The sequence below is a fragment of the Muntiacus reevesi genome, chromosome 6, assembly GCF_963930625.1.
Source record: "Muntiacus reevesi chromosome 6, mMunRee1.1, whole genome shotgun sequence".
NCBI classification, from domain to species: domain Eukaryota; kingdom Metazoa; phylum Chordata; class Mammalia; order Artiodactyla; family Cervidae; genus Muntiacus; species Muntiacus reevesi.
In genome coordinates, this window is record NC_089254.1 from 19,674,361 (window position 1) to 19,699,379 (window position 25,019).

General features: G+C 39.0%; 1 protein-coding gene and 1 long non-coding RNA gene across 2 annotated transcripts in view; one reads left to right on the forward strand and one right to left on the reverse strand.

Annotated features, from left to right (window-relative positions):
• Nucleotides 1-3,774, forward strand: part of SCIN (scinderin) — an 80,956-nt gene extending 77,182 nt beyond the window's left edge. Inside the window, exons 15-16 of the mRNA XM_065939250.1 lie at nt 2,422-2,482; nt 3,319-3,774. Coding sequence (XP_065795322.1) covers nt 2,422-2,482; nt 3,319-3,446 — 189 coding nt within the window. The 3' untranslated portion in view covers nt 3,447-3,774. The remainder of the gene's footprint in view (nt 1-2,421; nt 2,483-3,318) is intronic.
• On the reverse strand, nt 1-24,332 carry LOC136170771 (uncharacterized). Its single transcript, XR_010663680.1, has 3 exons — nt 24,221-24,332; nt 8,759-8,904; nt 1-380 (listed from the first exon to the last, which is right to left on the reverse strand). It is a non-coding gene; the product is annotated as an uncharacterized lncRNA (long non-coding RNA).
• Between the last annotated feature and the right edge of the window lie 687 nt (nt 24,333-25,019).

Sequence of the window (25,019 nt, forward strand, 5' to 3'; positions counted from 1 at the left end):
CAACCTTCTTTGAGAAATGGCAAGTTTAATAATAAATAGACCCGTGGATTTAGGCTATGTTTATAAGAAACTTTCCACAGTTTGGCAAAAATAAAACTAATGCATATGGCAAATTGTTTTCTTAAGCTGGAAATAATTCCATGGCTATCCATCTTTGGCTCTCTAGTTTTAGGTGAAAACAACAAACAAACAACAACAAAAAACGGTTTTTCATTTATTTGTGAGATCCATTTGTTCCTTATTTATTCAGACATTCATTCATTCTTATTTATTCATACATTTAAGTAATAAATGCATTAGTGGGTTGCAATGCCTCAGGGAGACTGAAATATTCAGAATTTCTCTTGAAGTCTGACAAGAAGTCATAGGAGACCTCTCCCCTGGAGAAGAAACAAACAGAATACTTTTGAATCTACACACTAAAATACGTTACTGTTAATATATATATCTTTATTTGTAGCAAATAAATGGTGATTTTGTATGTCACATCGATGTGTTATGTGTTAGTTGCTCAGTCATGTCTGATTCTTTGTACAGATTCTGTATTGTCCAAGCCACCAGGGAAGTCATACCTGAGAGTCGTTTTCTCTTAACCTCTATGTTAACTAATAATGGCTTCTTTGGTGGTTCATTGGTAAAGAATCTGCCTGACATCGCAGAAGACACAGGTTCGATCCCTGAGTTGGGAAGATCCCCTAGAGAAGGAAATGGCAACCCACGCTGGTATTCTTGCCTGGAAAATCACATGGACAGAGGAGTCTGGAGGGCTACAGTCTATGGGTTCGCAAAAGAGTCAGACATGATTTATCGACTAAAGAGCAGCAAATTAAGAATAGTGACAAGGAAAAATAAATATGTTAGGAGCTACATTATATAGAACAAATATAAAACACATCCCTGAATTAGGCCTAGTCTTTAGTCAACCACGGAGATTTGTTACCCTTAAATCTGTTCTTACTCACTAAATCATTCAGTTATATTATACTGTAGCTTCTTGGTCTTGAATTAGCATATTTGAATTTGGGATCTGGTCACAGATTCTCCCTAAGTGAATGGACCACTTACTTCTAGATATGAAATGTAAAACCTCATGTCAATAAAACACCTTTGTGTATTTAAGAATTACAAAATAAGAAGTTTCGTTATTCAGAAGAATTTAATCTTTTCCATTTGTAGTCAACTCTGTTGCTTGCATAATCAAGGATGCTTTAGAATATTTCTTGTACTACCCTTCACTTTTTTTTAAACTATTTATTTACTCAGCTGTGCTGTCATGGTTTGTTCTGTGCCTGCAGGCAAATATTCCGGCACTTTCAGTACAAATTAGAATATAATCAAAACCAACTTGACCAAAATTTCTCTGCCAATAAGTGATCTTAAAGTGATTTAAATACAAGGGAATTGAGGAGAATTTTTCATCATTGAAGTACACAACCTACATTTGACAAGAAGGATACATGCAGAGTTTATATCAGGTTTTAAAGAATCAGTATTTAAATACTAAACAATATTTGGGCTTTCCTGGTGGCTCAGACAGTAAAGAATCTGCCTGCAACGTGGGAGATGTGGGTGCGAACCCTGGGTTGGGAAGATCACCTGGAGGAGGGCATGGCAACCCACTCCAGTATTCTTGCCTGGAGAATCCCCATGGACAGAAGAGTCTGGCAAGCTGTAGTCCATGGTGTTGGAAAGAGCAACTAAGCTCACACACATAGCGCTTTTACCAAAGTGTGACAGGATACCATAACATAGGAGAAGAACTAGGTTTAAGTTAGGGATTCCTAAAGGGAGTGTGAATTGCCCGTGAACAAGCTACATGTGACTCCCTCAGGATAATAATACGGGAATAATGCCTGCTTTACACACCCCAGGAGCGTGTGTGCAAAAAAAAATAGCCAGTATGTTATTTTCAGGAAGGCTCACTTTATAAACTAGAAAAATACTATATAAACATAAAATACCAGAATGTGCTATCTGGAGTCAAACTGGCTGGATACAAATTCAGGCATCTCTTAATAAGTGTGAAAGTTTGGAGTGAAAGTTTAGCCGCGCAGTCATATCCGACTCTTTGCGACCCCGTGGATTGTAGCCTACCAGGCTCCTCCGTCCATGGGATTTTCCAGGCAAGAGTACTGGAGTGGGTTGCTATTTCCTTCTCCAGGGGATCTTCCCGACCCGAGGATCGAACGTGGGTCTCACATTGTAGGCACACACTTTACCGTCTGAGCCACCAGGGAAGTCCCTCTTAATAAGTGTAGACATTAGGAAAGCGACGGAACTTCTCTGCACCTGCATCTCCACATCCCTGACTTTGGGGCTGTTGTAAGATTAAAGGAGATGGTAAGAGAAGCACATTGAATAAGGCTCACACTGCCTCTATACTCCCAAAATTATGAGTATTTTTATTGCTTCATTTTGCAGATTTTTATTTGGATTGGAAAAGATGCCAATGAAGTTGAGAAAGCAGAATCTTTGAAATCTGGTAAGCTGGATCCCATGGGCAATTAGGACATAATTCTGAACAGTTGTTACCAAGTTCCTGATTTCTCTTTGCACCACATTCTCCAAAACCATATATCAAAATTGAGAAGAATCAGAAGAATCTTAGCTTTCATCTTCAGAACTAAAGAGTAATGGTATTTTTTTAAAACTGAAGAATTTCAGAATAGGAACAAGAAAATTATATTTTGTTATCTAGTTTAGGATATAATTATATCAATTTATTTGGAGACTTTTAAATTCATTTTTTTAAATTATGGAAATAGTAAAAGTTCCATAACTCTGATAATCTAGATTATATATTTTTATAAATTTATAAATATATAAATTTATATATTTATAAATTTTATTAAATTTTATATTTTATAAATATATATTATATATAAATATATATTTATATATATAAACATATATTTTATAAATATATTTTATATTTATATTATATATATTTAATATTAATAAAATATTAAATTTTATTAAATATATAAATAAATTTTATATATTATATATATAATTTTTTATAAATTCCCTTTGAGGAATGCTGTTCTTTCTGGCAGTACTTTTTTTTTTCATTATTACAAAGTAAAGAATAATTATGCTATAAGGATAATTCCATAAAGCTTGGAATTTTTTTCAGGCAATAATGAGACATGCACATTCCAGATGTGAGAAAATAATAAGGAATTGTTCAAATGGAGTAGCATTGGCTACTTTGGGCTCATGAAAATTTACTACTTTTATTGGAAGGCTTTTCATTCTTTAGTTATTTTACTTTAGTTGAAACTAACTGAATTTATTTGTTTTTTAAACTCTTTTTAGCCAAATTATACCTTGAGACTGACCCTTCTGGAAGAGACAAGAGGACGCCAATTGTCATCATAAAACAGGGTCATGAGCCACCTACTTTCACAGGCTGGTTCCTGGGCTGGGATTCCAGCAAGTGGTAAACTGGTTTTTGTAGGAAAAAAACAAATATAATGGGGCAGCTGTCCCATTGCTGTTTTAGGGGGAGGAGGAGCTTGTTTGACTTTATAAAATTAACCCCAGCCATATGGCTATTTTTCCATGCTTAGAATTGGCTTGAAATTTCTTTTAAACTGGAATTTTCTTATGTTAATATTTTTATAATTTTTCTTATGGACCAATATTAGCTCTGCTGGATGCTGACATATCTTTTTATATGAGTTTTTAAAGAGGAAAAACTATACACAGTCTAGGGGAGTTTGTCAGCAACTTTTACAATTCAGGAGCTGTTAACCAAACTCCTACTTTTAATACACCATAGAAGAAAGTTATACCTGCCTTTGAGATTATTCTTCTTTCTATGTGTTGAAAAGAATCACCTATTTGCAGTAAGATTTCTGTTAAGATGGTTTTAAAAGTTTGTTATTTTCCTTCTTTAGCTGATGTAACTGTGATACTATTAACTCCTAAGCGTCATTTCCTAAGAGAAACTTTACCTTTTTGGCCTTTTAAGAAGGCTTTGAAAGCACAGCTCTTTCTTGACAAAATGATTTATATTCTTAACCACTTTTATATACATCTATATATTTGACAGTACATGTTTAACGTCACAAAAGATATATACAAAAAGACTTCACTAATACTATCTTTTATCATTAAAATACGTATCTTTAAAAAGGTGACATGTTGTGACATTTTATTCAAGTGTGATGTGTGAGTTAATTACACAGTCAACTTTAAGGTTGAAATACTTTTACATATAAATAAATATGAATTTAATTTTTAAAAACTCATTCTCATTAAGTAGTTAGAATTAAACTTTTCCATCGTTATAGAGTTAAATATCATAGTGCAAATGAAACCCAGGCCCTGTTAAAAGATAAATAGAACGGTATTAACCATTTTAAGAATATTTTTTGCTTAAAAACCCTCTTGGATCCATCAGTACCAAACCAATCACTGGGGAGATATTTTCATGGAGAAAAGGTGGCAAGAAAGCAAGGAAGTGACTGTTGATTGGCTACAGCTTGGAGCCTAGTTGATTGTGATTGGCTGTCCTTAGGTTTGGATTTCGTAACCTGAGAGGCATTTACAGGCTTAGATCTTGGTTTGCTTCCGGAGGTGGGAGCTTTCGCTAAACGGTGGGTCTGAAGCCTAAAAAAGCGGGGAGATTCCTCGGGGTTCTCTCCTGTCACCACTGGACTACAAAACATTCCCCTTAACAGACCCAGCTGTTTAAGCCTGCGCTGTGAAAACATGACTTTCCAAATCCCAAACGCAAGCACTCGGAGGCAGGGATGGCAATGGTGCGTCATGGTCACAAGCCCTGAGGGAAGGACAAAACTCTGGGGCGGTCACAGAAATTACCAGCAAAATCAGCTGCTGTATCATCGGTCCTGCGGTAGTCAATTGAAGGGCTGCTGGTGGACAGCGGGGATAAAGAGGATTTGTAAAAATTACCTGAAAAAGGTGAACTAGGGAATTCCTTTTTGCATTTCACACCCAAAACTGATGTGGCTGGGAGAAACGCCTGCAACACGTGTGAAGTCAGCCTAGGGCAGGGGAACCAGTCTACTTCTAAAAAGAACATTTGGTGAATAGAGCAGGGCCGTCCTGTGATACCGTGCAGCCTTAAAACTCCAATTACACGTAAACACATATGGAAATTAGTCCTTTGGATTTGAAACGCAATTTCATACAGCCAAATTAATAAACATAAAAGTTACATGATATATTTTCTATTTTTCTAGAATGAAGCTATTGCTTACTAATGTTTAATATGAAAGGTTAGATTGCCTTGTTGTCTCTGATTTTCCTCAAAGGTTTTTGGGTTGAAAAACTGTAACAAATTTAGCTCTCAGCTAATGCTTTACATGTCTTTCTTTGCTTCAAAAAATATAGCAAGCTGGTCTTTGTGTGAAATTTGTGACCGGAAAGAACATTAGTGAATCCAGGAAAGTCAAGTACTAGCCAGAAATAAGTATTTCTTATTTACTACTTCTGAAGTAGCTTGCTCAGAAATTTCAAATAAGCAATCGGATCATGGCATTAACTTTGAACAAAAGACCAGGAAACAAAGAACCTATGTAAAGTGAACTATTGTTTTGTGTCTGAGCATTGTTTGTTTGTTTAGCAAGAATGTCCTAGAATTGGCTTCAAAATAGTTTCTGTGCTGGATACATTACTCAGAGAGATTAAATTCTAGTCAAAAGAAAAGAATAGTAGTATTCATTTCATATAAGGAAACGCGTCTTGAAGTTTAAAAACTGTATTTTCAAAATGTTTTTTCTTGCTCTATCTTTAGATTTTTTTCCCATTGTGATTTCTCCCTTTTTAGTTTTAAATACATGTTAGATACTTTAAAAGTATGTTATGTATTTTGTGTATTTTCTAAAACAGTCTCTCCTAAATATCATCCTTATTGTACTACCTAAAATATTAATAATGAAATACTTTAGTGATAAGAGAAGAAAAAGAAAAGGTTGGATCCACATTTTATTGTGTATGCCTGGATAAATCCATATGGTTCAAAAATTTAAATGTGAAAATGAAACTGAAAATAATAGATTAAAACATGGAATTCCATTGTAATGGGGAGATAATCTCTCAAGAACTGACAGAATAAGAAAATCAGTAAGGACCTAGAGATTTGAACAACTTTCTCAGCCACTTTAACTTAATTGATGTGTAGTGACCACTTCACCAATAAAGTGCTCAGTCGCTCAGTTGTGTCCAACTCTGCACCGCTATGGACTGTAGCCTGCCAGGCTCTTTTGTCCATGGGGATTCTCCAGGCAAGAACACTGGAGTAGGTTGCCAGGCTTTCTTTCCTCCAAGAGATCTTCCCAATCCAGGGATTGAACCCAAGTCTCCTGCATTGCAGGTGGATTCTTTACCATCTGAGCCACCCGGGAAGCCCCCACCAATGCTGGCAGTACATGTAATTGGTTTTTAAGGGCACCTAAATTATTTGCCAAGAGAGAAAATATTCTGGATCATACAACAAATTTCAACAGATGTTAAGTATTGAAGTCATATAAACTGTGTTCTCTAATTACAATGGAATTAAAATAGAAATAACAGGCAGATATCTTTCTAATCAGTAAATGTTTGGATAAATGAAAAAATAACAAGGGAAACAAATTATTTTTATCTCAATGAAAATTGAAATACAGCCTATTAAAATGTGTGGGATACAGCTAACTCTGGGTTTAAAAGGAAATTCATAACACTAAATGCTAATATTAGATAAATAGGCCTCAATGATGTAAGCTTCCACCTTAAACTGAGTGAATTAAATCTAAAGGAAACAGAAGAAAACAATGCAGATGATTACAGAAAATGGGGAAAATATAAATTTATATTTATATATACTAATATCAGGAATAAAAGAGGGGTTATACCACAGAATCTATGGACACTGAAAAGAAAATAAGAAACATAATTTTATTTATTTATTATTTTGAAACATAATTTTATGCTTATAAATCTGACAGTGATGAAATGGGCAAATTCTTTGGAAGACAGAAACTAAGTTAACTCAGGAAGAAACAGAACTTAAGTAGCAACACATTACTGTTGTTCAGTCGCTGAGTTGTATCCTACTCTTTGTGACCCCATGGACTATAGTCCGCCAGTCTGCTATGTCTGTGGGATTTCCCAGACAAGAATACTGGAGTCAGTTGCCCTTTTCTTCTTCGGGGGATCTTCCCAGATCAGGGGTCGAACCTGAGTTTCCTGCATTGCTGTTCTCTCTCTCTCTCTCTCTCTCAATTTAATTCGTAGTTAAATGTCTCTGGCAGAAAAAGGCCTAGGTCTAATTGGGCTTCACTGGTGACTTCTGTCAAGCATTTGAAAAAACAATTATACCAATTCTGTGCAAACTGTTCCCAACAATAGAAGATGAGAGAACATTTTCTGACCCATTTATGAGGCCAGTACTACCCTAATATCAAAGCTAAACAAAGTATTGTAAGAAAGGAATGCTATATGCCAGTATTCCTCCATACATAGATGTGAAAATCTTTAAAATTTATCAAATTGAATCTCCATTGAATGGGTTTTATCCCAGGAACCCATTTTAACATTTAAAATTTAATCTCCATATTACCAGACTAAAAAGAAAAAAATCTGGATAGGTGCAGAAAAGTAGTTGATAAAATTCAACAATCACTGATAATGAAAACTGGGCAAACCAGGCATAGAATGGAAGTTCCTTGATGTGAAAAAGGGAATCTATAAAAAAAAAAAAAATTATGGCTAACATCATATGTACATTTCCCAGGAGGCTCAGCACTAGAAAATCTGCCTGCAAATGTAGGAGATGTGGGTTTGGTCCCTGGGTTGGGAATATCCTCTGGAGAAGGAAATGGCAGCCCACGCCAGTATTCTTGCCTGGGAAATCCCATAGAGGAGCCTGATGGGTCTATAGTATGCAGAGTCACAGAGTAGGACATGACTGAGCACCACCAAGGAACATCATATTTAAGAGCAGAAGACCAAGTGTTTTCCCACTAAGACTGGTATGAAATCCAGAAGTTTGTTTCCATTTCTGGAGGTCCTAACCAGGCTGAGAAGGCAGGGTTTTCTCAGTCTTGACACTATGGACATTTTGATAATTCTTGCTCTGGGAGCTTGGGTGTTACAGGATGACTGGTAGCATCACTGGCTTCTGCTTAACAGATACCAGTAACCCCTTCCTCTTCTCCTCCTTCTGCCAGGGTACTAATTAAAACTGTCTCCAGACATTACAAATATCCTTGGGGGGAGAGAGAAGCCAAATTGCCCCCAGTGGAAAACCGCTTCAGCGTGGCAAGAGAAAGAACTAAAAGGCTCACAGACTGGCAAGGAAGACTTGAGTATTGCTGCTGAAAGTGATCTGGGTGTTAATAGTTTTAACTGCTCCCAGGTGAATACAATATGCAGCCAGGATAAATACCTGCTAGAGCCTTCTGCAAATCACATACAGTTCTCTCCTGGCTTCATTATCCAGGGAGACTTCTATTCATTCAGCTGCAAGAAGCAGCAAAAACTGTAGCTGTTTAGCCTTCACGGTATCTGATACCGGCAAAACATCCCTGACTTAAAAAACTCTGTTTATGTTCTACTCTTGCCTCAAATCCAGTGTGAGGTGGTAAATAGCCATTAAAGAAAAATCTACACCCCAGCAGCATAAGATTTACTTTCTGTTTACTCTAGAAATACTAATAGCATCAGAGATGAAAATTATCTCTTTGTAAACCTCTTCAAACAGTGTTCTCCCTGACTAAAGCAAAAATTAAGAAAAAAAAGATACCTTCAGGACTTCTCTGGTGGTATAGCAGGTAAGAATCTGCCTGACAGTGCAGGGGACAGGTTCAATCCCTGGTCCAGGAAAGTTCCACATGTCGTAGACCAACCAAGGCCATATACCACAACTACTGAAGTCTGTGCCCCTGGAGCCTGTCAAGAGAAGACCCTGGTAGCCACAACTGGAGAAACACGCAGAGCGATGAAGTACCAGCACAGCCAATAATAAATAAATAATTTTTTAAAAAACCAAAAAACTCTTCAGAGATGCATGCATCTGTATAGCACAGTAGAGGGCACTCTTTGCTCATTTTAATAAAAAAAAGATTTTGCTAGATCTTGAAAACACTGAAAAATACAGTCAATACTTACTTTTAGATTGGAAATGAAGAGTACTTCTAAGCAGATCGGACACAACCGAGTGACTTTCAAAGCAATTCAGATGTGGCTGTGGAAGTATTTTATACTGTTTTCCAATTTTGAAGTTCAGTGGAGTGCGGTCATATATTGCTTTATAATATATTTGCTACCTACTAGGCTCCCCTGGCATGTATATCCTGAGGCATGCACTTTCCCAAGGGATCTTCCTGACCCAGGGATCAAACCTGGATCTCCTGCATTGCAGGTGGATTCTTGACCGTCTGAGCTACCAGGGAAGCCTAACAGTGCAACCGTATATTGCTTTTAAAATATATTTGCTACTTGCTAGGCTATCCTGGCATGTATATCCTGATGTGTGTGTGTGTGTGAGCATATATATATACACACACACACACCTATATATATATGTGTATATATATATATATATATATATATATATATATATATATCTTTCTGAGATAGATACATATGAATATATATCTATCTCATTTTCTATATCCTGGTCTATAGCCTAGTGCTGGCAATATAGCAGAGGGTAGAGAGTTAAGGATACCTTCCCTCAGTGAAGCTACAATCTAGTGGGTGGAAACAGAAAGATGGAAATGCTCAAAATCCGTATTCTCTCAATTAGTCATGTTATGAAGGAAAACAAGGCCAGGGATTGTGAGATGAGCAATTCTATTTTAGACAGAGTGAACAGCAGAGGTCTCTCCAGGGTGTTATTTGGACAGAGACCTGGAGTAAGTGAGGAATGAACTGTGAGGGTTAATGGTATGTGTCATCTTGACTGGGCTATGGGATGCCCAGTTATCGGGTTAAACATTATTTCTGGATGCATCTGTGAAGGTGTTTCCTGGAGAGATTAGTATTTGAATTGACGAACTGGGAAAAGCAGACAGCCTTCTGCAACGTGGGCAGGCATCATTCCGCCTACTGAGGGCCTGAATGGAACACAAACGTGGGGGAAGGTTGGATTGGCTCTCTCTGCCTGACTGCTAGAGGTGAGACGTCAGTCTTCTCCTGCACTTGGGCTGACTTACATCATCAGAATTCCTGTTCTCAGGCCTTTGGACTCGGACTGGAAATTTTTACCACCGGCTTTCCTGGGTCTCCAGCTTGCAGATAGCATATTGTGGAACTTCTCTGCCTTCGCACTCACGTGAGCCAGTAACTTACAATAAACCTTTTTTTTTTTTTTTGTCTAGATGTAAGTAGATACCGAGATCTGTATCTGTCTGTCTGTCCTGTTGGTTTTGTTCCATGGAGAACCATGACTAGTGACTAACACACAGCCTTGGGTACATCTCTGGTTGGGGCCTTTCTATGCGGAGGCATAAGAAGCTACTTGCTTTGCTCAAGGAATTGTGAGGAAGTCCTTGTGACTAGAGTGATGGAGAGGTGGAGAAGTGTGGGAAGTGAAATCAGAAAGATTAGATCATATACAACTCGTGGCATTTTCATTTTCCCTCTGGATGGGATTTAGTGGAATGATGTGATTTGTCTGACATTTTCAGAGCATCACTCTGGCACTTGAGTTGAGAAGAGACTGCAGGATGAGAAGACAGAAAAAGAGGCCAGTTAGGAGGCACTGATTCTAATCCCAGACAGAGTTGATCGTGCTGGTGGCGAAGAAGGTTTGGATTCCTGTGTGTTCTGAATATGGAGCCAGTGAGAGGATGGTGGATTTGATAGAGGATGTGAGAAATTGAGTATCAGAGGAGCTGTCATTTACTGAGCTGGGAAAGTGGAAGGAGAAGGTTTGAGTGGGGAAACAGGAGCTGAATGTGTTTATTTTTGAGATGCTCATCCTATTGGACAGTTAGTTGAAGTTGTTGACTAGCTGTTCTAGTTCAGTAGAGAATTCATGGCCGGGGACATACATTTGCTGTGAATCAGTATATAGGTACATTTGGGGGCTTAAGAGCGAATGTGATGACCTAGGGTGTGTGTCAATACAGAAGACCTCTGAGTGGATAACTTGAGTTCTGGGATGTTCCAGCATGTAGAGCTGAGGGAGAGGCAGCAAAGAGGATGAGAAGATCCTGGTGGGGCAAGAAGAAAACCAAGAGAGTCCACGGGAAACTGCCTTGTTGAAGTTCTCCATCTCCTTTAGTTACAAACATGGATTTCAAAGACACAGCAGCCTTTGTCTTTCTGATCATTTCCTAGTGTGTGCTAAGTCGCTTCAGTTGTGTCCAACTCCTAGCGACTATATGGACTGTAGCCTGCTGGTTTCCTCTGTCCATGGGATTCTCCAGGCAAGCCTACTAGAGTGGGTGGCCATGCCCTCCCCCAGGGGATCTTCCTGATTCAGGGATCGAACCCGCCTCTCTTATGTCCTTTTTATTGGCAGGTGGGTTCTTTACCACTAGCGCCACCTGGGAAGCCCTGTTTCCTAATAGCGTAACCAAATGTTCTTGTGAGTATTCTAGTGGGTACTTGTGGGGTATGTATCCCCAAATAATGCGTTACCTAAGTAGTGATTTTCACCAGTGTCGATCGTGCCCCCCTGGGGGTATTTGGCAATGTCTGATGGCATTTTGGTTGCCACAGCTGGGGGACATCTAGCACTGCCGGCACCTAGAGGGTAGAAGTCGGGGATGCACAGGAAGGTCCCTCCCGACAAAGGCCTGTCTAGTCTAAAATGTCAGTAGAGTCAAGACTGCAAATCCCTAACCTAGAGTCATTACAGTGCAAAATGAAAATGCACTGTTACTTCAGAGAAACTTTAAGGAAACAAGCTAAAATGAGATACTACCATATGGCAGGACAACTGCCTCATTTTTTTTTAACATGTTGTTTCACATGAAGGACTAAATGCGAGCTCTTAATTAACTAGATTTGCTATGTATTCTTGTCATCATGGCAGAGAAACCCTATGCTGCTGCTGCTGCTGCTAAGTCGCTCAGTGGTGTCCGACTCCTTGCAACCCCATGAACTGCAGCCCACCAGGCTCCTCCGTCCATGGGATCTACAAGGCAAGAGTACTTGAGTGGGGTGCCATTGCCTTCTCCAGAGAAACCCTATACCCAAGATTTAATTATTTAACAGATGGATAGGGAATTCCCTGGCCGTCCAGTGGTTAGGACTCCGTGCTTTCACTGCCAAGGGCACAGATTCAATCCCTGGTCAGGGAACTAAGATCCCACAAACTGCACCAGTGCAGCCAAAATAAATAAATAAATAAATAGAATAGAATAAAATAAGATAAGTTATATGGATACAGGTAAAGAATCCACCCACAGTGCAGAAGACCTGGGTTCAATCCCTGGGTTGGGAAGATCCCCTGAAGAAAGTCATGACAATTCACTCCACTATTCTTTGATATTCTATATTTAAAATTGATATTGTTGAATCATGGTATATTTATTTCCTATTGCTACTGTGACAAATTATCCCAAATATAGTGGCTTAAAACAGCATAAATATATCATCTTCCAGTTCTGGAGTTCAGCATTCTAAATTGGGCTGAAGAGTTACATTCCTTCTGGAGGTTTTGGGGGAAAATTCCATTCCTTGCCTTTTCTGGGTTCTAGTGGCCTACCTCCTGCATTTCTTGGCTTGTGGTCACTTCTTCAGTCTTTAAAGCTAGCAGTGTAGCATCTTCAAAGATCTCTCTTTCCCTGTCTGCCCTCTGCCATGTGACCACCAGTCATTTCTCCTTCCCTGACTCTTTCTTGCCCCTTCCTTCACTTATAAGGATCCTTATATTTTCTTGGACCCTCTTGAATAATCTTAGATAATCTCCCCTTCTCAAGATACTTCATTTAATCACATTTGTAATGTCCCTCTGCCTTGTAAGGTAATACATTCACAGGTTCAGGACAAGATGTGGTCATCTTTGGGGGTTGTTCCTCCACCGCCCCACTGTGTAGAAAGATATACAGTGAAGCCAGGATTCTAGTTGGTTGGCATAGTGGATAAAAGCTGGTAACCTGGGAAGCCAGTACATTTTCCTACTCTCTTCTGTCCTTCAGCTTAGACTCCAATTTCTAAAGCAGAAAATAAATATAATTGTATCTAGGGGGAAATCTAGTCAATATTTCATCTCTTTCCTCATCCTTGCAGGAGAGTATTCTGGTTTCAACCTGACCCTCTTACAAACAGATGCAGAATGAAATTTCTCATACTAGGTTCACATAAGGCACTTGCTATCTTCACAATTAGAGTAACACTGCTACATATCCTCTGGTGAGACACTTTGGAGACAAGGGAGTGGGTATGACAATTTTTTAGGGTCTAGCCAACAGTAAAATAGTTTGAACAATTAAACACCTAACTTAGTAAGATCGTTTTTGAGCTTTGGAGTTTTTTAAAAAATATTTACTCATTTGGCTGTACTGGGCCTTTGTTGCTGCATGGACTTTTTCTCTAGTTCCGATGGTGAGTGGTGGCTGCTCTCTAGTTGCGTATCCTTCTCGTTGCAGTGGCTTCCCTGTTGCAGAGCTCAGGCTCAAGGCACACAGGCTTCTGAGTTGCAGCTCTCGGGCTCTAGAGCACAGGCTAAGTAGTTGCAGTGCACGGCTTGCCCCGCAGGAGCTGGGATCTTCCCAGACCAGGGGTTGAATGTGTGTCTCCTGCGTTGGCAGGTGGATATTTTACCACTAAGCCACCACAGGAGCCCTGAGCTTTGGTTTTTGAGAGTAGTCAATTTTATGTATTTGAAGAGCCAGTAGTAACATTGCTAGAATGGTAATATTCTCGGTGAGTCATCAGAGAGGTTAGCCAACAGACTTCTAATGGTATATAATATTCAACCCAGATTTGAGTGAGAAAAATTATTATTTGACATCATAACTTCTGAATATTAAAGTGTTTCAAAAAGGTCATGTTTTTATAATGTCACGTAGTATTTTACATGGGGCTTCCCTGGTGGCTAGGTGGTAAAGTATCCGCCTGCCAGTGCAGGAGACACAGATCAGATCCCTGGTCCGGAAAGATCCCCTTGGGAAGAAAATGGTAATCCACTCCAGTATTTTTGCCTGGGAAATCCCATAAACAGAGGAGCCTGGCTGGCTACAGTTCATGGTGTTGTAAAGAATCGAACGTGACTTGGCAATTCAACAGCAATTATTTTACATGAACTTTTATTTAAGGCACCAAAGATAACATCTTTTTTTTTTTTTTAGCTATAGTTGAATAGACTATAGTTTTGTTCTTTTCTTTGTAATGTTTCAGGCCTCAAGAGGTCATCACTCAAAGCAGAAAATTTATATAATGGTGAACTACTCCTGTAGAATCCACATAAGCCTCTTCTTTATGTTCCCATGATGATATTCCTTAAGAGAAGAGGTTTCTGCCAACCACAATATATTTCTCAGGGAATTTCACAAATGATACATAGGAGCAAATCATTCCATATTCTAGCACTAAAACAAACACAAACTTAGAAGAATGTGTTGGGGAAAAAAAGCAATAGAATAATGATTCCCCAATTTTTAATGAAAAAATAGTTAACAAAAAGTATGGAAGTTTTTGTTCTATTTCCCAACAAGGATTACAAGTACCCTACAGTTTGTTAAAATATTCTATGATCCTAAAATTTCTAGTTTTACAGGTTTTTGAAATGTATTTTGTACTTGTTAGCTTTTAACATAATTTTTAAGTGAGACCCAAAAGAGATGGGTGTAATTTCATTCAATTTTCTGGGCATGGTTTTTCTTCCAGAAGGTAAATTACTCAGCCTTGGCAGAACCAGATCCCTTCCTGACCCTCCCCTGGATCATCCCTAATAGTCAAATGTAACTGACAGATTACTGAGGCTGTTGGACTTCCGTTGCTTTGTCTGAAAGCAGTGTGGTTGTTTATAATAGCAGTGCAATGCTAAAGAACACTGTATGATATCCTGAGAAGTCTTTTAATTAATCCTCTAATTAAAAGGATGTCAGGATTCTTGGGAAGAATCCTAATTCCACCACTGCTGGTTGAACTAAGTATATTAGGTAAATCATTTGTTTTTTAACCTCAGTTTCTTTCAAGGTTAAGCATGCATCTGCCTGCCTACTCTTCTTAAAATCCACATGCTCAGTGGCCTTCGGTGGTCAGCTGGGTGCTGGGGTCAAAAACACAGCAAAGCTGGTGGAAGTCCACACAAGGTTGTTGAGCTGCTGCCCCAGGTTAAGCTAAATGAGAAGAGAAGGGGCAGAGGATGGCACAGGCTCAGGACATGCAAAATACGGTGAAGAAAGAAAGACTATCTGAGCAAGACTAAAACGAACAGACAGCATCCGCGAGTGCCGAGAAAGGGAAATATAAGCATAAGTGTTCAACTGCTCATGGAAACCTTGTGGAAAGGAGGGAATATTGGGGGAAGCTCAAGGAGTGAGTAGAATAAATAAAACAACAAAAATGGTGATGGCGGGGCCGTAGGGAACAAAACTGAATGCCCGAAACTATTACTAGCTTGCAGTGCTTTGTTCTTGATGAGATGGGTTATATATGCAGAGGTGAGAAGTAAAAGTTAAGATGAACAATACCTGTTTAGGATGTAGGGAGAATTCCTCCTTTGTTGGAAGGAAGAAAACACCTCTTATAAGAATATCATCAGCTGTTTTATGTATTCACTCACCTTTTGCATTAGTGTATATAGTCTCCTACCATCAAACACATTAGTAAGAAGTTTTGGTTTTATTGAACATTTCACAAAGTAGAGGATAGAAGTTTAGAGAGCTTTGAAAAAAAACTATGCGTAACTCGAAGGAGAAAAAAAATAAAAGCAGAAAGTAGCAGAGATAAAAAATAGTGACTTGGTATTGATAAACAGCCTGAATATTCAAAAGATATGAAATGTAGATTGAAAACATGTAATTTCATAACTTGGAAGCTAAAAACTGCATTTGTAACTATGCATACCATTCTTGCAAAATGATGTCAAAAAATCAAGCAATATGTTTGTTGTATGTTAGTGTGTTATCTGTATCCACTGATTGTTGTCTGTTATCCATTCTTCCGTTCTTCTTGTTAGTAACAGAAACTCCCCTGAGTGACTTAGCAGGTCACATTTTCTGTGTCTCTAGCAGCAAAGTCATCTGAATAATTTCAGGCTAATGATGTGAGCTAAAGTTTTTTGAGTCATGAAGACAGGTGTCTAGTCACTTCCTTGAAAAGAAAGCTCTTTGTCCTCCACTTTTCTTTTTTTTTTTTTTTTTTTAAATTTTATTTTATTAGTTGGAGGCCAATTACTTCACAACATTTCAGTGGGTTTTGTCATACATTGACACGAATCAGCCATTGAGTTACACGTATTCCCCATCCCGATCCCCCCTCCCACCTCCCTCTCCACCCGACTCCTCTGGGTCCTCCCAGTGCACCAGGCCCGAGCACTCGTCTCATGTCCTCCACTTTTCTATTCTCTTTTCCACTGGCTGTGAAACAGCAAGAGCTCAAATAGCCACCGTGGGCTCAGAGATGGAAGCCACATGTAGCTGCTGACAGAGCTTGCCTGTTACAATCTTGTTTAAGATGAATAGATAAAAAGTATGTTCTTCTCATTAGGCCATTGAAGTCTCTTTTTAAAGCAGTTCAGCTTCAACCCTAATTAATACAAAAATTGATACCATCCATGGAGTTTTACACTGTAAAACTATTCTCACATACGTGTCCCATCCTTAATGACAGACTTGCTGAGCATGAGTAAACAGATACTTCAGACTGAAGAGCCAGTAATCCTTTTTATGGTAAACATTAAATAAAACTGTTACCCGTAGTAACTAAGAAGGCAGATCATGTGCCTACCAATTCTGTATCTCCTGGAACAGGGCTCAGAAAGTTGCAGAATATTAATGTGCCTTGGCTGTCCCTTGCAGCTTTTAGCAATGCACTAGGAGAGAGATGAGTCAGGCAAGAATTAATCAGTGTGACGCAGAGCTGAAAAGGGAGTATAACTCCCTTTCTATTCTCAGCAGGTGGCCTTTAATCTAAATTGACTGAGGGATTAGTAACTTGGAAAAGACAACTGTTTCTGTAAACAAAATCACAGCAGATAAAACTTGTCACCCAGGACCTTGCTCTAGAGCCCTCTCTTAAGGATTCTGTGCATGAATGTGAGCCAGTCCAAAATCAGATTAAGGATGTGGTTTCCAAACCCAGGGTAACTGCTGTTAATTCAAGGGAGAGAGAGAATATAGCATCATCGGGGTTACATACAGATAAGGCGTTTGGCTGTTCTTTCTTCCACATACAGCTACCTGGAATAGACAAGAACTCAACTATTTTTTGAGCGAATTATAGTGCCAAAGAACTTGCAAGTCTAGTGTGTAAAAGTCTGATAAGAAAACGCCTCCTGAGATTCTAACCCCGTATCTGCAGGGAACTGAGAAACTTGGGCTGCATCAATTTAAGCCCTGAAACTCCTGGTCTATCATCACATCTAAAGTGAAACGAGAGTATGCTTTCCAGTGTGCTCTGTAGGAGTGTCCCAGGGGATGATGAATAAAGAGGAATTTCCTAAAGGACAAAGCCAAGAGACCAAAGGGACAGTGGATTGGGGGTTTCCAAGAAGACAGAGCCATGTCATCAAGGAGCTCACTCCAGTGCTAGTGAGGGGAGTCTGCAATTGCTGCCCAGCAAGATTTCCGCATTGCTAGCGACCAGCTTCTCTGTGTCATTTATGTCCTTCTCTTTTCCAAGTAGGAATTTTTATTGCAATTGTCCTGGTTCTATTGTACTACTGTAGATCGTGTTTTCGTGGGAACGTGGGGGCTGTGGGAAGTGGCAGGTAAATTATCTACTAGTTAGTCAATCACAGAACCAGATGAAGCCTCCTCAGGACTCATGGAAAGAACTTCATATCACATAGGAATTCTAGATTTTGAGCTGAACTGGGTTGGACTCTACGTTGTTCACCTTTGGAAAAGAGGTAAAAGAAGCAAAAAAAAAGTTGAGTTACATCCAAATGGGTTATGGCAAAAGCTGCCAGGTGTCCCTAGTATCCATATCTCTTAATTCCTTCTAATCGTAGAAGGCACCAGAATTTTAGCAAATATATGGTGGTCCAAGTAGAAATGAAATTTCCCAGCCTCACTTGGAGTTGACTGTGGCCATGTGACTCAGTACCGACATTTACCTAATAAGACGTTTGCCTAAGAAGTCATCTTGTGGACTTCCCTTGTGGTGTAGTGGTTAAGAATCTGTCTGCCAATGCAGGGGACACAGTTTGGATCCCTGGTCTGGGAAGACCCACGTGCTACAGAGCAACTGAACCCATGCACCACGACTACGGACCCTGTGCTCTAGGGCCCATGTTCCTAGAGCCTGTGCTCCACAACAAGAGAAGCCACCGCAAATTGCAACAAAGAGTAGCCCCCACTCACTGCAACTAGAGAAAACCTTCACAAAGCTACCAAGATCCAGTGCAGCCAAAAATAAATTTAAAAAATTTTTTTCTTTTAAATTAGTCTTGCTACAGCAGTTTAACCTGAGCACTAATAATGATAGCACTTCCCCTGCACTCTCCAAGAATGGTATAGAAAGACATCTAGCTACTTCTAGGAATAATAATGGAGTACAAAACAAATATATATATATATTTATGAGTATTAATATCTTATGTTGTTTATTTGCTCAGTCGTGTCCTACTCTTTGTGACCCCATTGACTGCAGCACACCAGTCTTCCCCGTCCTCCACCATTTCCCCAAGCTTACTCAAACTCATGTTCATTGAGTCGGTAATGCCATCCAACCATCTCATCCTCTGTTGTCCCCTTCTCCTCCTGCAAGCTTAATTGTATATTTCAAGACTAGTGAGAAGAAAATGTCTGAAGAAGACTTTTTCATGAAATTACTAAGGAACAAGGTTACTGGTTCAGTGTAAGTTGTATTTAAGTTTCTGTAGTTTAGCTAATGGCTTTTCTCATCCCAAATTTCAGCATGTTCAGTTCAGTTCAGTTCAGTTGCTCAGTCGTGTCTGACTCTGCGACCCCATGAACTGCAGCACACCAAGCCTCCCTGTTTATCACCAACTCCTGGAGTTTACTCAAATTTCAGCATAGGCCTAGGCAAATAGCTGGGTCTCAGTTAATATTCATTGAATGGCAATCTCAAAAATGGGATCTGGGCAAGATGATAAAGTGGAATGATTTTAGAGCCTAAAATGATTACTTAATCATGTTGCAAAAGTTTTAACCTGCCCGAAGGAAAGAGAAAAAACCACAGCTGTACAAACAATTTCTGTATGCATCACAGCAAAAGCATATGCTCTCAGAAGGCATTAAAAGAAAAATAGAGTGTGCTTTATTAGATGAAACTGTGACATACATAGTACCTAAAATCGAAAAACTTAGAAATTAATGTGTAATACATACAGCTAACAGTATCGCTACAAAGTACTAATTTCTGTCATTGAAATGGAACTCTTAAAAATCAATAGTCATTGTATATATGTACCACAGCTTCCTTATCCATTCGTCTGCTGATGGGCATCTGGGTTGCTTCCATGTCCTGGCTATTATAAACAGTGCTGCGATGAACACTGGGGTGCACGTGTCTCTTTCAGATCTGGTTTCCTCAGTGTGTATCCCCAGAAGTGGTATTGCTGGGTCATATGGTAGTTCTATTTCCAGTTTTTTAAGAAATCTCCACACTGTTTTCCATAGTGGCTGTACTAGTTTGCATTCCCACCAACAGTGTAAGAGGGTTCCCTTTTCTCCACACCCTCTCCAGCATTTATTGCTTGTAGACTTTTGGATAGCAGCCATCCTGACTGGCGTGTAATGGTACCTCATTGAGGTTTTGACTTGCATTTCTCTAATAGTGAGTGATGTTGAGCATCTTTTCATGTGTTTGTTAGCCATCTGTATGTCTTCTTTGGAGAAATGTCTGTTTAGATCTTTGGCCCATTTTTTGATTGGGTCATTTATTTTTCTGGAATTGAGCTTCAGGAGTTGCTTGTATATTTTTGAGATTAATCCTTTGTCTGTTTCTTCATTTGCTGTTATTTTCTCCCATTCTGAAGGCTGTCTTTATAGTCAACAGTTCAATAGAGAAACAGTCAAAAGATATGAAGAGATAGTCCACAGAAAAAAATGACAATGACCAATCAATATGGAAAAGATGTTCTATGACACTCATAATTTAATGAAATCAAAATTAAACAGAAGAAACATATTTTTTGTCTATCTACCAAACTGGCAAATGTTAAAATATCAAAACATTAGTGGTCATCAGAGTATAGGGACATAGGTACACAAATACACTCTTAATGGCTGTACCAATTGCTCAAAACTTTTGATGTGTAGTGCAGAAATATTTTTAAAAATATACCCGAAACATTTTATATTAATCAAACATATGCACTGATCTAAAATCAAAGACATTTGACTGGGTACTGATGGAAGAGAGAGAAATGTATGTTCTTGAGTAGGCTAGTATTTTGACTTCCCTTGGAAGTGATATTTTGGCATATTTACCTAATAAATAATCACGTGCAAGGAAAGGAAGTTCCTGTTTCTGGATTCAGCAGGGATCCAGATCTATTTTTAGTAGAAACCACTCCCATTTTGTCATTCTGATGCTCAGAGTACATACTCTATCAGTGACTCATTGGAAAAGACCTTGATTCTGGGAAAGACTGAGGGCAGGAGAATGGGGCAGCAAGGATGAGATGGTTGGGTAGCATCACTGTCTCAAAGGACATGAGTTTGAGCAAGCTCTGGGAGCTAGAGAAGGACAGGGAAGCCTGGCGTGCTGTAGTCCATGGGGTCACAAAGAGTCAGACATGACTTAGCAGCTGAACAGTGACAGCAACAACAACCCTTACCTTGAAGAGCCATTTATTGCGATCACCAGTATTTATACAAGCATAATTCTTGGTATTCTCATCTCCTAGCTCATGTAGCTTATCAAATAGATTTTCACACCACCTGTTTCTAACAGTCCTGGTAAATAGAATTGTCTCCATATTGTATTTTTCTAATATTTGGCCTCCAGTAATGGTTAGGAACACACGATAACTTTAAAGATTAAGCATCTGTCCATTGGGCTCAACACTCAGTCTTGCAGCAGTTTTCATATTAGTCATTTTCCAAAGCTATACACTGGGAACATATATCATTGTGTAAAGAAACCAGCTTTTCTACCAAAATAATAATAAGTTGAGACATACTGAACTAAGAGGGAGAAAATGATAAGTATTTATTATGTATGTGAACTGGGTTTGAATTTTAAAGCTCCATAGGTCAAAACATGTAGAATGACCATTCATTCCAGCTTGCTATTGTCCCTGGAAAGACAAATAACTTGAGGCTTATACATGCACTTCACCAAGAATGACATACAAAAGCCTTTAGACTTATTAGTGGTTCATTAGTGGTTCAAACAAAGTAATCATTAGGGAATGGCTAAAATCAAATATTTTACTTGTCAGTACAAAGTAAAAATCCTAAAGAGGATGTGGTGCTACTGGAACTCTCATCCATGGCTGGTGAAAGTATGAAAGAATACATTGGTTTTGAAAAACTTTCACTTTCCATTAAAATGAAGGAAATTTCCTTCCTTGGAGAAGGAAATGGCAACTGACTCCAGTAGTCTTACTTGAATAATTCCATGGACAGAGCAGCCTAGCAGACTACAGTCCATGGGGTCACAAAAGATTTGGTCAAGACTGACTGACTGAATACACACACACACACACACACACACACACACACACACACACACACATATCCTAAAGCCTAGAAATTCTACTCCATGGAATAAACCCAACAGAAATGCATATAAAAGTGCACCAAGGAATATAACTGAATTTTTATGTGATAAGTTTCTTTTTTGCATTGGCAAAGAATTGAAGATACTGATTAGTAATTTCCTTGTCTAAGGCAGTCACTGGAAGACAAATTGGAAATATTGCTTCCCCTGTGCTTTGCAACTTGTGTTTCTTTCATACTGATATGATAAGCAATTGGCTATTAATTGACAACATAAGTCTCCTATTAAGATATCATTTTCAATATATAATTGGCTGTGATATTTGCATATATTTTATCTGGTCTCTAGTTGTTCAGAATGATTTCTAAACATATTTTTCTCCTGGTGCAAGAATAAGAATTCAGGAGTCATGATATTTTCTGTTTCTGGTGAGAAATGGGTCTTTTAATTTAGTTAACCTGACAAAGTTCATCTTATTTAGAGAGATTATCTTTAATGTTATTATAATGAAAACAACACCTTTATTGCCAATACTTAATCATAAGATGCTTTTCCATCATTTCAGCACTGATTGCAGACAGAACCAAATTAAAATATTATTCCTGCATATTTACTGTAACTCAGTCTAAGGTTTTAATAATTCATGAATTAAGATTAATGTTGATGTCATCCTAATCATTCTGGCTAATGCCAACTCCTTGGTAAACAAGTAAACAGGAATGAACTAATTTCAGTTTTTCTAATTATCTGACACTGGCATTAGCTTGTGCTAGATCTATAACTGGAATATATTTTGTTAGATCTTTCTTCACCACGAGACTGATGAGTCTTGGGTGGGGTGAAGTGAGAATGACCAAGAATAGTTCTTAACTCCTTAGAAAGGTCAGAGGATTAGATGAATGCGGGTAGGTTTTTGCTGGACTTTTGACCCATCATAGATGCTATGGAGATAAAAATTTCTCCTGATACTTTCCCTTTCCAATGAACTGGAAATAGCAGTTGAGTATGGAGCTCTCAGTAATGCAATACCTTCTGGAAAGTCTTACTTCGCATGGCTAAGCTTAATGGAGCTCATAGTGGATAGTTTTGGGGTTAAGATAAATAAGGAAAGGAGACAACTGAAGTAAGGTTCATTGTCTCCATCATTTTAGAGGAGACATGTGATTGTAAAGAGTGGTTGTGAGGAGAGGTGAAGCTAAGACTCCTTATATGATCTTTCTATAGCTTGGTGCTGTGTCCTGCCTTTTGCCTATGGGTAAAATGCCATCCTGGAGGTGTGTTTAACCATCCTATCTTTTCTTTTCCGGCTTCCCAAGTGGCTCAGTGGTAAAAGAATCCACCTGCCAATTCAGGAGATTCAGGAAACGTGTCTTCGATCCCTGGGTCAGGAAGATCCTCTGGAGAAGGAAATGGCAACCCACTCCAGTATTCTTGCCTAGAGAATTCCAGGGACAGAGGAGCCTGGTGGGTTGCAGTCCATGGGATCCCAAAGAGTCATGTGACATGACTGAGCACACAGCACACGTCTTTTCTTTTAGGTACAGGTTGCCTCAAGTGTATCAGTGAAGTTGGGGAACTCATGTAATATAAGAAACAGGAATTGTAATTACTATAGAGTATGAAGTGTTCTGGACAGGGCTGTTGTAGTTTTTAATTCAGTGGGGTGAAAATAGGCAGCTACATAGCTGTTTATCCTCTTTGAGAGCACATTTGATCTTGCATTTGTCTATGGATTGGTCTGCTTTTGTATGGACAGTACCCAGTGGAAAGGTAATGCAGACTTGGCTGTATTTGAACACCATCTTTAAAATTTAGAAGCAATAAATCAGGGAGCCAGACCTGTCTATGGGGTCAGAAGATTACCTTAACTGGTGATGCCTGGAGTGGCGATAAGACAAGACATGCTAGAGATCATGTGTCATTTTGGTGTGGATACAAAACACCACCACACATTAAGAAGGAGATAAAAATCCAGAAAAAGTATCTACATGGTCATCCAGAAGAAGAAAATGGCTTAAATAATGCATTAGACTACTACTTAACTGGAGATAGATATCACAATACAAATCACTATCCCTCTTCTAAACCATATTTAATATGTTAAGAGAGCCACAATGGCCGGCTAAAATGCCACAGTGGCAAATCCTGGCCATGGTCTGCTCCCCAAAATATATAGTCCCCACTTTACACAGAGCATCCCATAGGCGGCCTTGGAATTTTCACATATGTAGACCGCTACTTGAGGGTATTTGATGCTTGTGATGGCTTCACTCATTCAGTATCAAATGGAACTCAACAAAAGCAAAGTTTTCAGAGTACAGGTATTGTCCTGTATTGACTATGTCTATTAGTCCCTGGTAAACTGGCAGCAGGAGACTTCGGTTTGATCCCTGAGTTGGGAATATCCCCTGGAGAAGGTAATGGTTACCCACTCCAGTATTCTTACCTGGAGAAGTCCATGGACAGAGAAATCATGGCAGGCTACAATCCATGGGGGTGCAGAGAGTCAGACATGACTGAGCAATTGACACTTTCACTTCCTCTCACACGGGCTGCTAGGGCTCCAGAGGGTTTCACAACATTGCTGCTGCTGTTGTTTTGGGAGGTGCCCTGGGTTATGAACTCTGACACGTTTGCAGTGCTAAAAATGCAGGCTCTGGGGCCAGAGAAGGCGGGGCCTCAGGCTTACCTGCAGTTGCTCCAGGCTGCAGTGGATTATAAACTGGATTAGCACAGCACAGTCCAGAAGGCAATATGATAACGAGAAGGTAATATTTTGGGAATCAGTTTCCCAGGCACGTCGTTCAGGGAACAAAGTTCTGAAGACGAGGAGAGGACATCTGTTGTCCAACTAGAATTGAAAGTCCTGACAGCATCAGTCTGGAGGGCTCCGGTGACTCTGGTCAGGTCAGAAGAAATCTTTTCTTTTCCTGAACATCTATAACCATCTCTGAATATGAGCTATCATGAGTAGCCTGGTGTACGTATACACACCCATACGCACATCCTGTCTTGTCAGAGAAATTGCCTTTATTTCCTGTTTATAAAAATCTCACTTAAATGTTCCTTACCAGCTGTCTGTGATCTCAGTGTCATAATACATCCTTAAAAAAACAAATACTATCTTTTTAGAGATCCAATTAAAAAAATAAATAAATTAAAAACAAAACTGCATGGGGCACAGGTTAGATCCCTTTTCAGGGAACTAAGATCCCACATGCCTTGCAATGTGGCAAAAAAAAAAA